At 38.9% G+C, this 12,458-nt stretch overlaps 1 protein-coding gene across 6 annotated transcripts in view; it reads left to right on the top strand.

Annotated features, from left to right (window-relative positions):
• The window catches only part of WARS2 (tryptophanyl tRNA synthetase 2, mitochondrial), a 116,222-nt gene extending 106,952 nt beyond the window's left edge, over positions 1-9,270 (top strand). For 5 of the 6 annotated variants that reach the window (XM_063624723.1, XM_063624720.1, XM_063624725.1 and 2 more), the window contains 2 exons: positions 7,738-7,856; positions 8,592-9,270. In XM_063624723.1, coding sequence (XP_063480793.1) covers positions 7,738-7,856; positions 8,592-9,040 — 568 coding nt within the window. In that variant the 3' untranslated portion in view covers positions 9,041-9,270. Of the gene's footprint in view, positions 1-7,737; positions 7,857-8,562 lie in introns of all 6 variants that reach the window. The other variant, XM_063624724.1, reaches the window with a different exon arrangement.
• The last annotated feature ends 3,188 nt before the right edge of the window (positions 9,271-12,458 follow it).

The raw sequence follows: 12,458 nt of genomic DNA, 5'->3' as shown, positions 1-12,458 counted from the left end.
ACATACATCAACCCTTACAACAACCTTCTAAAATTTGCACTCTTATTGTCCCGATTTTACAGATGGAGAAATTGAGGGACAGAGTGGTTAATAGCATGCCCAAAGTCATGTAATTAGCAAGGCTTGGAGCCAGGATTTGAGTCTAGGAAGTTTGGATACAGAGTCTGTGCTCATAACCAGTAGCTATATATATTTCCCCAGTAATGATTAAACTTCAAGCATTTTAAATGTTGATTTTTTATATGTTCTAGACTCTAAAGAATGCTGTCCAATAGAACTCTCTGTGTTTATGGAAATGTTCCATGTCTGTGCTAGATCCTGTAGCCAGTAGCCACATGTGTGGCTATTGAGCACCTGAAGTGTTGCTAGTGCCACAGAGGAACTGAACTTTAAATTCTATTTAATTTTAACTAAATTTAAATAACTACTGTATTAGACCTACAGGTTGAGAGCAAGTTTTTAAAATATGATGTAGGGTACCTGTAATTTTCCTGGACCCATAATCCATCCAGTCAGCTACTGCTGCCACTTAAAGTCCTCAAAAATATACACCTGAGGATGCTGATCCCTACACTCGCTGTACTACTGGCGAGGGCTTCTGATTTTATCCCACTCTCAATTCTTCCGTGCTAACCCCTCATCAGCCTCCCTTGACCCCCATTTGGCCTTCTAGAGATAAAGCCTCCCAATTGGCATGTGCTTCGGGTCATGCTACTGTGAAAGCTTCTGGGAAAAGAAGACACTTCACCAGTGTTTTTGCATCCCTTCCCCCTAAAGCTGTGAACTGCAATTCTTTGCATGGAAGTCTGATAATAGCATGAAAATGACAGTATCTGTACCTCGTGGCCTGACTCCAGAGCCCTTGTGCAATTATGATGGAAACAGCCAAAAGAGCAGCTGCTTAGCTCTATAAACAGGGAATGTCCATGAGTACATGCAGCCTATCTTCAATTCTGATGAAAACTTGCAAGGATTATTTGTCTGTTTGTTGTATTAACTTGTATGCTGGACTCTTGATAACATTTATTATTTGTAATAAGTAGCTTTTGACTTATTTAAAAGACTAGAACAATATTCTCCAACAAGTAACAAATGAAAGTATAATGAAAGTCTTAGTAATACGTTTTCTAGAGAGGTAGGATATTTGCTTGAAAAGGTTCTGTGAAGAAACTTGACCTTCTCACCTGTAAAATGGGAATAATTATTAAGCACAAGATTATTAAAGGATTAAAATGAAATATAGGCCAGGCAGTACTGTGACTAGGAGCTGTTACTTGGTTATGACTAATGATGACTATGTCTTTGATAATTACAATGTTGTCTAATTTTGTTTCAAGGCCTACTTCTTTATAGAACCAAAGGCTAGCCAGGTGTGATGTTGCATGCCTGAAGTTCCAACTACTTGGAAGGCTGAGGCGGGAGGATCACTTGAGCCCAGCCTGGGCAAAATAGTGAAACCTTGGCTCGAAAAACAAAAACAAAAAACAACCTGAGAATTGTCAGCACTAGAATAAGAAAACACATGAGCGTGGTAGGTTTCCTTAATAGTTCAAGAGCTGTAATGGAAGAGTCCTCTGAGTTTAGGGCTATGGAAAAGCATAAACTTTAACAAGAAGGACTACACTCTTAATGATACCGTGAAGCAAAGGATGGGAAGGAGCTTTGGAGCCTCTTCTTTAATTCCATTGCTTTACAGCTGCAGTCCAGTGTGGTTTAACAACTTGCCTGAAGCTAAGTAGCCAGTCAGTTGACTTTGGAACATCTGGGCAAGACTATGGGTCTACAGCACTTTTTCTGCTAATGTACATTTTGTATTTGTCTCATTATGTTTTCTCTCAAGTTTAGAAGTTCCTAATTGCTCAATAATAAGTAGCAGAGTCAGGATTCAAACTCAGGTTGGATTTTTAGGCTATATCATTGTTTTCCCTATAACAGAGATGAAGCACTTGAGGGTATTTTTATTTGTTTTTGTTTTGCTTTGTTCCAGACATTTCTGGATTTTGAAAAAGGTCATTGCCAGAATGTCTATGAATATTTGTATTATAAATGTAATAGGCAGAATGGTAGATTGAAGGGTGGATAAAATATCTGTGGTTTTTTTTCCTATCAGCAAATCTACGTGTGACCTCTTCATAAAATTTTGACGCAAGCTAAATATTAGTGTTTTCTTTTATCAAAATCATCATTAGAATGCGTGGCATGGTGGGTCAGAAAACAAACATAATAGAAAGGAATGGAAGAGGAGCCTTTCAGATAAGTTTATAAAAGATTTATGTAACTATTTTGGCAGAACTTGGTAAGGAACCCAGGAATGGACAGTTGAGACCATCTTTAGCTTGAGAGTATGATAAGTACAAGAAATTTGAATACAGACAAAATATTCCAATGCTCAAAAATAGCAAGTGTTCATAGTTTTTATTTTGCATCTGTATTATTTTTCCAAATGCCTAATTTCAAATAGCTGACTATGTATTAAGTAAATATTTATTTCTCCCCTTTCTCTCTCTGTGTATATGTCTCTCTCTCTCTCTTTCTCTCTCTGTCTCTCTCTGTTTATGTGTATGTATATGTGTTATATATATATGTGTGTGTATATATATATGTATATACACACACATACACATAAAGGCACACACATACATATATAATTTTTATTAAACAACAATAAATAGTTGCTAAGTACCTACAATGCCACTGATCCTGAGAAAAGCACTATACCTGGCCTTGAGGGAAAGGAGAGGAAGGACTTGACATGTGTTGAGCATTGTTTGCCAGGCATCTACTGATGGCTACACACTCATTATCTATTCAGTTCTCACAATAGGGCTATAAAATAAGTGGGTGGCATTATCCCCATTTTACAGATGGGGAAATGAAGTTTCAGAGAGATTCCACTAAATTCATTCAGATAGAGATGAAAGTGAGTATCTGGGCTAATCAGATTATCTTTCTCAAGAATTTGAAAAATTTGGGAAGAGGATAAGAAGACTGGAAACTGACGGGAGCAGTGGCTCACGCCTGTAATCCCAGCACTTTGGGAGGCTGAGGCAGGCAGATTACCTGAGCTCAGGAGTTCCAGACCAGCCTGGCCAAAATGGTGAAACCTTGTCTCTACTTAAAATACAAAAAATTAGCTGGGCATGGTGGTGTGTGCCTGTAGCCCCAGCTACTCGGGAGACTGAGGCACAAGAATTGCTTGAACCTGGAAGGAGGAGGCCGCAGTGAGCTGAGAGCACACCACTGCACTCTAGCCTGGGTGACAGAGCGAGACTCTATCTCAAAAAAAAAAAAAAAAAAAAAAAGAAGAAGACTGAAAACAAAAGCAAAAATGATATAGAAAAATGAGACAACAGCGGCCTCAAGAAACTGCAGGCAGAAACCAAACCAAACCAAAACCCAGAAAGTATAGAGAGTAAAATGATTGCTCAGAAACTTCAGACTGCTAGAGTCAGAGAAGAAGTGTCATCATAATGTCTAAGAATCAGGCTACTGCCATTGAGGACCATTGAAAATAAGCTTTTTGAGAGCTTTGTATTATTATTATTATTTCTCTTTTGTTTTGAGACTGTCATAAAACAGCATTTGAGAGCTTTTTCCAAGAATGCTAGATTTCCTATAGCTGCTTCAGAGACTTCCAGTTCTTGAAGTGCTTCATTCTTTGTGAGGCCAGTCAAGCCTGGATTTTTCCGAGATGCAGGAAGCTACTCATTTCTGCAGTCTGCTCATATCCATGTATTCACCCACTCTACCTAAGCAATAATTTTTTATCTTTCTCTTTCCACTTTACCTCTATTAGGCAAATGCCTACACCAAACCAGAACCCTACTGAAAGGCAGTATGAAAAATGTAGTTTCCAGGCTGCAGCCCCTGAAAATCAAGAGGTAGCATAGAAAGGAGAGAATGGTGCTGAGATGTCAGCAGATAATCCAGTACACTCTCTAAAAAGTAACAGGAAGCTATTTGTACATTTTAAGGATACAGCGAATTTGATATGACTTATACTCTTAAAAGAGAATTGATTAGAATACAGAGAATGAGTTTTAGGAAGACAAGAATATCTGGGACAATCTATTTAGAGGCCATTTCACTAGTCTAATGTGGGCCATGATGGTGGCAGTGAAGATGCAGAAAAGTAGACAAATATAAGAAACATTTAGGAAGTAAAACTGATAGGACTGGATGTGTATGAGAGGGAGGTGTCAGGGATGACCCGATATTTCTGACTTACCCAACTGGATTGATAGCATTGCCATTCACTGAGATAGGAAGCGCTGAAGGAGGACTAGCCAGAATTTAGAGCGTCACTGGGTATTATCTGTCCTCCTGGAGGCCTTAAATCTTTAGAAAGTAAACCCTTCATTATATCTTTCACAGTACCCAGCACCAGGTCTTTCATGTCGTGGGTCTTCAATAAGTAATTGCTGAATTAGAGAGTCATTATTGCATATCCGACAAGCAACTAGTGATGAGGAATTAATCCTTTATGACAAGAAAACGCCACCAAACTCCTGTCCCAGCTGGGCTGGTTAAAGGCAGCAGCACTGAAAACTTACAAACACAGCCAAAAAAGTAGAAAAAGAAATAATAAGAGAACAAATCTCTCTGAGCAGATATATGTAGGCAACGATTATTCATCTGGACACTAATTCTGCCAGAAGGGTGGGGTGATCTTAAGTATCATAGATGCAAAAAGGAACTAAGCAAAAGAAAAATGGTTTAGTCACCAAAGGAGAAGATCAGAGGCATTATTATGTGACAGAAGTTATAACAATCAAAATTATTAAAGGCTTTTGTTTTATATTGTGTCTAAGAAAGCACAGTCAGAGTAACTTAAAAAAAAGGAAAACAGAAAAAAAGAGAAGACACATTAAAAGGAATATCATTATGCAGGGTATAAATTTTTAAAGAACAGCACTAAATTATTTGAAGTGAAAGAAAGACTGAGGAGAAAGGCTGAAAATATGAAGAGAATAAGGCACATAAGTGAGTAGAATCAAAGACAAGATGAATTAATGTAAAGTGCAAACTCAATGGATGAGAAGTAAATGCTAAGATAAATTATAGGAGGTGAAAGGAGCAGCAGGAGAACAGGGAGGGAAGGCTAGAAACAAACACACTAAAATCAGATGAAAAAGCAAAGTGGAGCAATGGGGCAGATGAAAAAGATTAAAATTTTTTAAATCCTTTTTTTTAAAAAAGCAAAACCCCACAGAATTGTTAGAAAAGAGGCAAGGATCTGACATCAGGCAAAGATGCATGCAGAGTCATTATGAAAACTAAATGTGTTTTCTGTTTAGTTTGGTTGCTTTGTGAATCTGGAACCATTTTGACATGTGGAAATATTCATTTTGATGTGCTTAAAGTGTATTGATTATGGTAATTGTTTTTTCTGTGTTAGTTGCAGTCCATTGTGATTTCCTATGGGCTACTGTAATTGCTTTCTAACCTGCTCTGTTGGCTAATTTGGCTTGGGGGCGTCAAGGTGACCTCTGCATGTCAGCCTCACTATAATTACAAGACAGGTGTAGCGAAGTCCACTCAAAGAAGAGAAAGTTACAAAGGTGGGGTGTCTGCATGTACATCCCAGAGAGGAGTATGTAGGACTATGAGTGCTGAGGAAAACATAAAAAGGAATATTTTTGTTTTTGCCACTCACTGATCCAGTGGCTTTCTACTCCAGGCTGCGTGGAAGAGAGCAATGGCTATGGCCCTAATAGTTATTCTGTAGAATTTCCCACATTCACTTATTTATTTTTATTTTTATTTTTTGAGACAGAGTTTCACTCTTGTTTCCCAGGCTGGAGTGCAATGGCACAATCTTGGCTCACCGCAACCTCCACCTCCAGGTTCAAGCGATTCTTCTGCCTCAGCCTCCCAAGTACCTGGGATTACAGGCATGCACCACCACGCCCAGCTAATTATGTATTTTTAATAGGGACCGGGTTTCGCCTTGTTCGTCAGGCTGGTCTCGAACTCCTGACCTCAAGTAACCCACCCACCTTGGCCTCCCAAAGTGCTGGATTACAAGCGTGAGCCAATGCACCTGGCCAACATTCACTTATTGACCTTAGAAGAAGAGAAACCACTTCTGGGTCTGCTGTCATGGTCCTTACATTTTGCCTTTCCATTAATTGTTTTGTTCTTGTTTTCCTTAAATTAAAAGAGCTCTCAGAATTCCTGTAACATACCATTTATATTTTGGGATAACCTGATCAGATAAGTGAACTGTCAGTTTCAAGTAAGTTTTCTACACATATCAGATCACTGCCCAGGTCTGTGACTATCTCTGGGATTATGCGTTCCTATTTGTGGTATGTCAGCTCTGAAAAAGGAAAATGATCCGGTGTGAAAAAAGTCAGTGTACCCCTCATCGAGGTTCTTTATAGTATCTTTATTTTACCATTTTGTCCTTCATCATGTCAGATATTAATGAATATATATAGATATATATTGTATCAATAGCAACCATTTATTGAGCTCTTACTATCAAGTAGTATACATGTTATCCATGAAAGAGCTATATGAGGTAAGCTCCATGATGACCCTCACTTTACAGAGGAAACGAAGGCTTAGAAAGGGTAAGAAACTTGTGTATGATGCCTCGCTGCTTTTTTCACAGGAGCAATATTGTTTCTTTGGTTAAAAAAACCTTAGAGCACTGTATTACTTGTATTATCAGGTATAAACTCCCAGCCAAGCATTGCATATATAAAATTGCCTGTTTTTTAATCCCACCATAATGCTTCAGTATAAAATTTTCGTCATCAAGACTTCTCTATAATGGTTCATTCTTCCCTTATTTGATGTACTATGTGATGATCTGACACTGCAAACTTTACATATGGGATTAAAGTCATGATAAAGTCATTTCCTATATTCTGATATTTTTGGTTTCACATCTTCATTTCTTAATAATATGAAATATTACGGATAAAATTCTAGTCTCCTTTGTTCTTTTCTTCAGATCTATTTCCTTCCCACCTTCTCTAGAAGCAGCTACAATTACAAATTTGGGGAGGAGCTTCCAGTATGTTTTTATGCTTATTATTACAGATATATTTCCATAGGCACTTGTAAAATTTACATAAATGTCAGTGTATTTCATGTTTTCTCCAACTTGCTTTTTTCATCCCACATAGTTTTTGATAGCCATCTACACTGTACTTGTAGATTTTAAGTTCTCTGCAACAGATTAATTGTCCTGTGATTGCAATGTACTTGAAAATGAAGCTTACTCCGAAAGAATATTGAATTACTCCCTATGTGACAGGGAGGAAAAACTCTTGCCTGAAGAACTTTCTGCTGCCTTTGATTTGAAGAGTGGGGTGGGGTGCCTTTCAAGTGTGAGCTGTAGTTCTGAGGTAAAAAGCATCTGGTCAGGGCTGGGATAATATGTGCTGACTGGGTGAGGGAATGAGGAGTAGTTTTAAAACACAATTGTGCCTAGAGCATATGCTATTTAAAATCCCATTCCCCCTTCCCAGCAAGATCCTGTCATGCTGGTGTTGATGGCTGTATTCCTCTGCTGTGGAAAAAAACACAACTAGAGTAGAGAAACATCTCTTTGGCTTTTGTCTGATCTATAAAGACTTAGGTCTAAATATTCCCTCTATAGTTGGTGAACATTTGTTGAATACCAACAGTGAAATATTCACAGGAAATGCAGCTGCTTGCAATATCATTTCTGTCTCTAAGAAAGAGCCTTGCTGTTGTTTTTCTGTCTGTCTTTTATTAAAGGTCCACACACGTTCCTATTGGGGAGGATCAGGTCCAGCACATGGAACTAGTTCAGGATCTAGCACAAGGTTTCAACAAGAAGTATGGGGAGTTCTTTCCAGTGCCCGAGTCCATTCTCAGTAAGTAAGAAACTTATAATTGTTACATCAGGGTATATTCTAACGAGAGGACTGGACAATAGACAGGCTTGGAACTTTCTTGGGACTAACCTCAGCTTTCTTGTAGACAGGCTTCAGGATCTGTAACTAGAGTCCTCATTGTTTTCTCTAGTGTAGGACTAGAAAGTAGACTACGCTGGATTACTGAAAAAGATGTTGGATTATTGAAAAGGATAACTAAAAACATTTTAAAAGTATGGAAGAGACCAAAAATTTAAAATAATATTTATAAAGTGGTATATAATTTACAAAGTATAAACAGATGCCTCTTGACTTATAATTGGGTTACATCCTGATAAAGCCATTGTAAGCTGGAAACACTGTTAATCAAAAATGCATTTAACACACATAACCTACTGAACATCACGGTTTAGCCTAGCCCACCTTCAGTGTGCTCAGAACACTTACATTAGTCTATAATTGAGCAGAATCATCTAACACAAAGCCTATTTTATAATAAAGTATTGAATATCTCATGTAATTTATTGAATACTATACTGAAAGTGAAAAACAGAATGGTTGTGTGGGTATTTCAAGTACAGTTTCTACTGAATGGATATCACATTTGCACCACTGTAAAGTTGACAAATCATAATTCAAACCATTGCAAGTTGGGAACTGTCTGTGTATACATCTTGGTGATCTGTTTGTTTTGTTTTTGTTTTGGGTATGTGTGTGTTGGTGTTATTAACCTAGCATCCATGAAGAAGGTAAAATCCCTCCGTGATCCTTCTGCCAAAATGTCGAAATCAGACCCTGACAAACTGGCCACCGTCCGAATAACAGACAGCCCAGAGGAGATAGTGCAGAAATTCCGCAAGGCTGTGACTGACTTCACCTCGGAGGTCACCTATGACCCGGCTGGCCGCGCTGGCGTGTCCAACATAGTGGCAGTGCACGCCGCGGTGACGGGGCTCTCTGTGGAGGAAGTGGTGCGCCGCAGCGCAGGCATGGACACTGCTCACTATAAGCTGGCCGTGGCAGATGCTGTGATTGAGAAGTTTGCCCCAATTAAGCGTGAAATTGAAAAACTGAAGCTGGACAAGGACCATTTAGAGAAGGTTTTACAAACTGGATCAGCAAAAGCCAAAGAATTAGCATACACTGTGTGCCAGGAGGTGAAGAAATTGGTGGGTTTTCTATAGGAAGTTTCAACGAATCACAGCAAGGCTTTTGTGCCTTGCACTCCATGCATTCTGATAACGGCAGCTTTCCTAACAAGAAAAAGTTACAGTTTTGGAACATTTAATTTGGTATAGCTGATTATTGGTTTTATTTGATGAATATTGCTTTGTAGCTTTGAAATATGACAGTGTTCCAAATCCCATCAACAAAATGCTGTAAACAACAACAAAAAATAAAATAAGAAGGCATAGCTGTCTGAATCCCCAATTATTGAGGCACACTCTTTGGCCTGCACAAATGTGATTGAAGTAAGGAGTAATTTGGGAAAGGGAGTATCATTTGTGCTTCTCTGTGGAGTACTTACTGTAACAGATGCACACTTTATCTACTTCAACCCTTTTATAAAGCAATATATAGAGGTCTTAGATGTATAATCCTTGAGATGCCATTTGATCAGATGCCAATTTGTATTCAGATCTCATAAAAACAAGTCTATTCTTATAGTTTGTTTGTCACTGAGACGGTGCCTGATTTAATATATTTAAGCTGCTTAACTTGTTTTCCAAGAGATAACACCAACTGTTCCAGCAATAATTTGTTTTTTAATTCAGAGATATGGGATATGATCTTCTAAGGAGGTTGCGTTATTTTGACTTGATTTATTTATTGTACAAGAGCCCAAGTCCCTGAATTATATTCTTAATAAGTGCTTTCTTGCATTCATTTCAGTTTAGTCTCACCAACCCCCTATGAATTAGGGAATTGTCATTTTACACATGAGGAAAGTGAGGCTGAGAGAATCCAATTAGCTTGTACGATATCACTCCGTAAGAGAAGCAAATCTGAGAGTAAAACCCTTACCCCTTATTCTTAAGAATAGTGCTTGTTTATTCGGTACAAAAAAAAATGCTGAAAGGCAGCGTTTTTTAGACTCTAAACATTCTGATTTTGAAGGTGGGTATTGGAACGACTGATGATGTTTTTATCATCAATTCAGCCAATAGATGCGAACTTAAAATCTGGATTCAGACAACCTTGGTCACATTTCCCCATCAAAATCCCCAAGGCGGGTCCCAAGTTCTCTCCTCTAAGCTTATTGCAGAAATACTTTGAAATAGGTTCTGCCAGTCTACAATAGCAGTGAAGACGGACAAATCAGATATTCCCAATGACTGACAGCTTCTCATCTTGCCTCTAGCTCAGTTAAGTAATGTCACCCTGAAACCTAGCTTTTCTGCACTTCCATTTCTGACACCTGAAAATGAAAATGATAATCCTGACTTATACACCAAGACCTGTTAGCAAGATCAATTTTGTAACAGAGATTGCTTGTAAGTTTTTTGTCAGTAAGGACCATGATCACCATTTGTACATACATAACTAGGTTGTTGAGCAAGCATTTTTGCTCATGTTTCTTAAGGAAGTAGAGTAGTCCTTGTGTCAGAACACATGTTAATCCACAAAACACCGCATCCCAGATTCCAAATTAAAACATCCTTTTTAGGATTCTTGGAGCTAGCCTGGATCATGGGAAAAGGAAACATTTTGCCTTTTTTATCTTATATTGGAATGGGATGTCTATAAGTCCTAGAACCTCTTTGAGCATATTTCTTACAAGCCTCTTTTTTTCCCCCCTTTAAAGGAAACTTTGAAAGGATTGTGAATACTGGAAAATGACAAAACTAAAGGTAGATCTATCAAGGCAATTGTCTGTTTATCTGTTTGTGTGGTTTTTACCCCCTTGCAATACCTTTCCTCCAAAAAATTAAGGCACTATGGAAACAATCTCAGAGGAGAAAAACAGATAACTTGTGATAACTTCCAGGGACCGAAATCTATGCATTGGTGAGGGTGGACCGAAATCTATACATTGGTGAGGGTGCAACCTGTTGTTATTTTTTTTAAGTGACTCAACTGTTCAAGTCCAAACTTGGCCCCTAATTATTAAAAGAATCTTGCCCGGTTAGTCAGTATTAATCAGGATTCTTCAGAGAAACAGAACCAATAGGATATATATATATACCTATATATTAGAGGACTTATTATAGGGATTAGCTCACCCAATTATGAAGGCTGGAAGTTCCATGATAGGCTATGTGCAAGCTGGACCCAAGAGAGAGGATGGTGTGATGCAGCCCAAGTCCTCAGGCTGGAGAACCAGGGGAACCAGTGATATAACTGTCAGTCCAAGGCTGAAGGCTTGAGAACATGGGGGCCACTGTATAAGTCCCAGAGTCTGAAGCCCTGAGAACCAGGAGCTCTGATGTCCTAGGGCAGGAGAAGGTGAAGTCCCAGCTCAAGAAGACAGCAAATTTGCCCTTCCTCTGTCTTTTTGTTCTAGTCAGTCCCTCAACTGATTGGATGTCAGCCCACATTGATGAGGGCGTATCTCCTTTATTGAGTCTACTGATTCAAAGGCCAATCTCTTCCAAAAACACCCTCACACACACACCCAGAGTAATGCTTTAACAGCTATCTGCATATCCCTTAACTCAGTCAAGTTGACACAAAATTATCCATCACGGCCAGGAGCAGTGGCTCACGCCTGTAATCCCAGCACTTTGGGAGACCGAGGCAGGCGGATCACGAGGTCAGGAGATCGAGACCATCCTGGCTAACATGGTGAAAACCCCATCTCTACTAAAAATACAAAAAAAAAAAAATAGCTGAGAGTGGTGGGGGGCACCTGTAATCCCAGCTACTAGGGAGGCTGAGGCAGGAGAATAGTGTGAACCTGGGAGGTGGAGCTTGCAGTGACCTGAGATCACACCACTACACTCCAGCCTGGGCAACAGAGCAAGACTCTGTCTCAAAAAAAAAAAAAAATATATCCATTACACCCGGTGATCTCAGGAAGTTGATAAAAGAGCCAAGTATGGAATCTAGATCTGTTTTCACATCCCTTCCACTTACCATTTATAGGCCCTTCACAGTCTTTCTAATGGAGATGACAAATTGGAGAGAAACCTAATTTTTATTTTTTCTGTATGTTTTGTGGAAAGTTGAAATGGTGAAAAATATTTCAGATGGTAATAATAATGGTCATGTAACTTGGTGCTCTGAAACCCTGCTTCAAACTCACTTTGACAACTGGTCGCTCAACACAGTGGGGGTGTCTTGCCCTTTGTAGGTGACTCATAAACATTTATCAAAAGTATGTGTCAAAAAATGGGCTAGAGGTTTCTAATAAAGTGTGAATTTTTTTTTTTTGCAAAAGCCCTACTGATGTACACCATCCAGGTGCTTATCATAATAACACTATTGAGTTCTCATTGTGTATCAGGCACCATACTGAATGGCTTATAACAGTGTTTTTCCAAGTGTGGTCACCAGACTGGCAACATGAACATCCCCCGGGAACTCATTAGGAATGCAAATTATCTGACTCTCCCTCAGACCTGTTGAGTAAAAAACCTAGAGGATGAACCCAGCAATTGG

The sequence above is a fragment of the Symphalangus syndactylus genome, chromosome 12 (assembly GCF_028878055.3).
Source record: "Symphalangus syndactylus isolate Jambi chromosome 12, NHGRI_mSymSyn1-v2.1_pri, whole genome shotgun sequence".
Taxonomy (NCBI): Eukaryota; Metazoa; Chordata; class Mammalia; order Primates; family Hylobatidae; genus Symphalangus; species Symphalangus syndactylus.
Note: the sequence above shows the minus strand (reverse complement) of the source record. Positions and strands in the feature narration are given on the sequence as shown.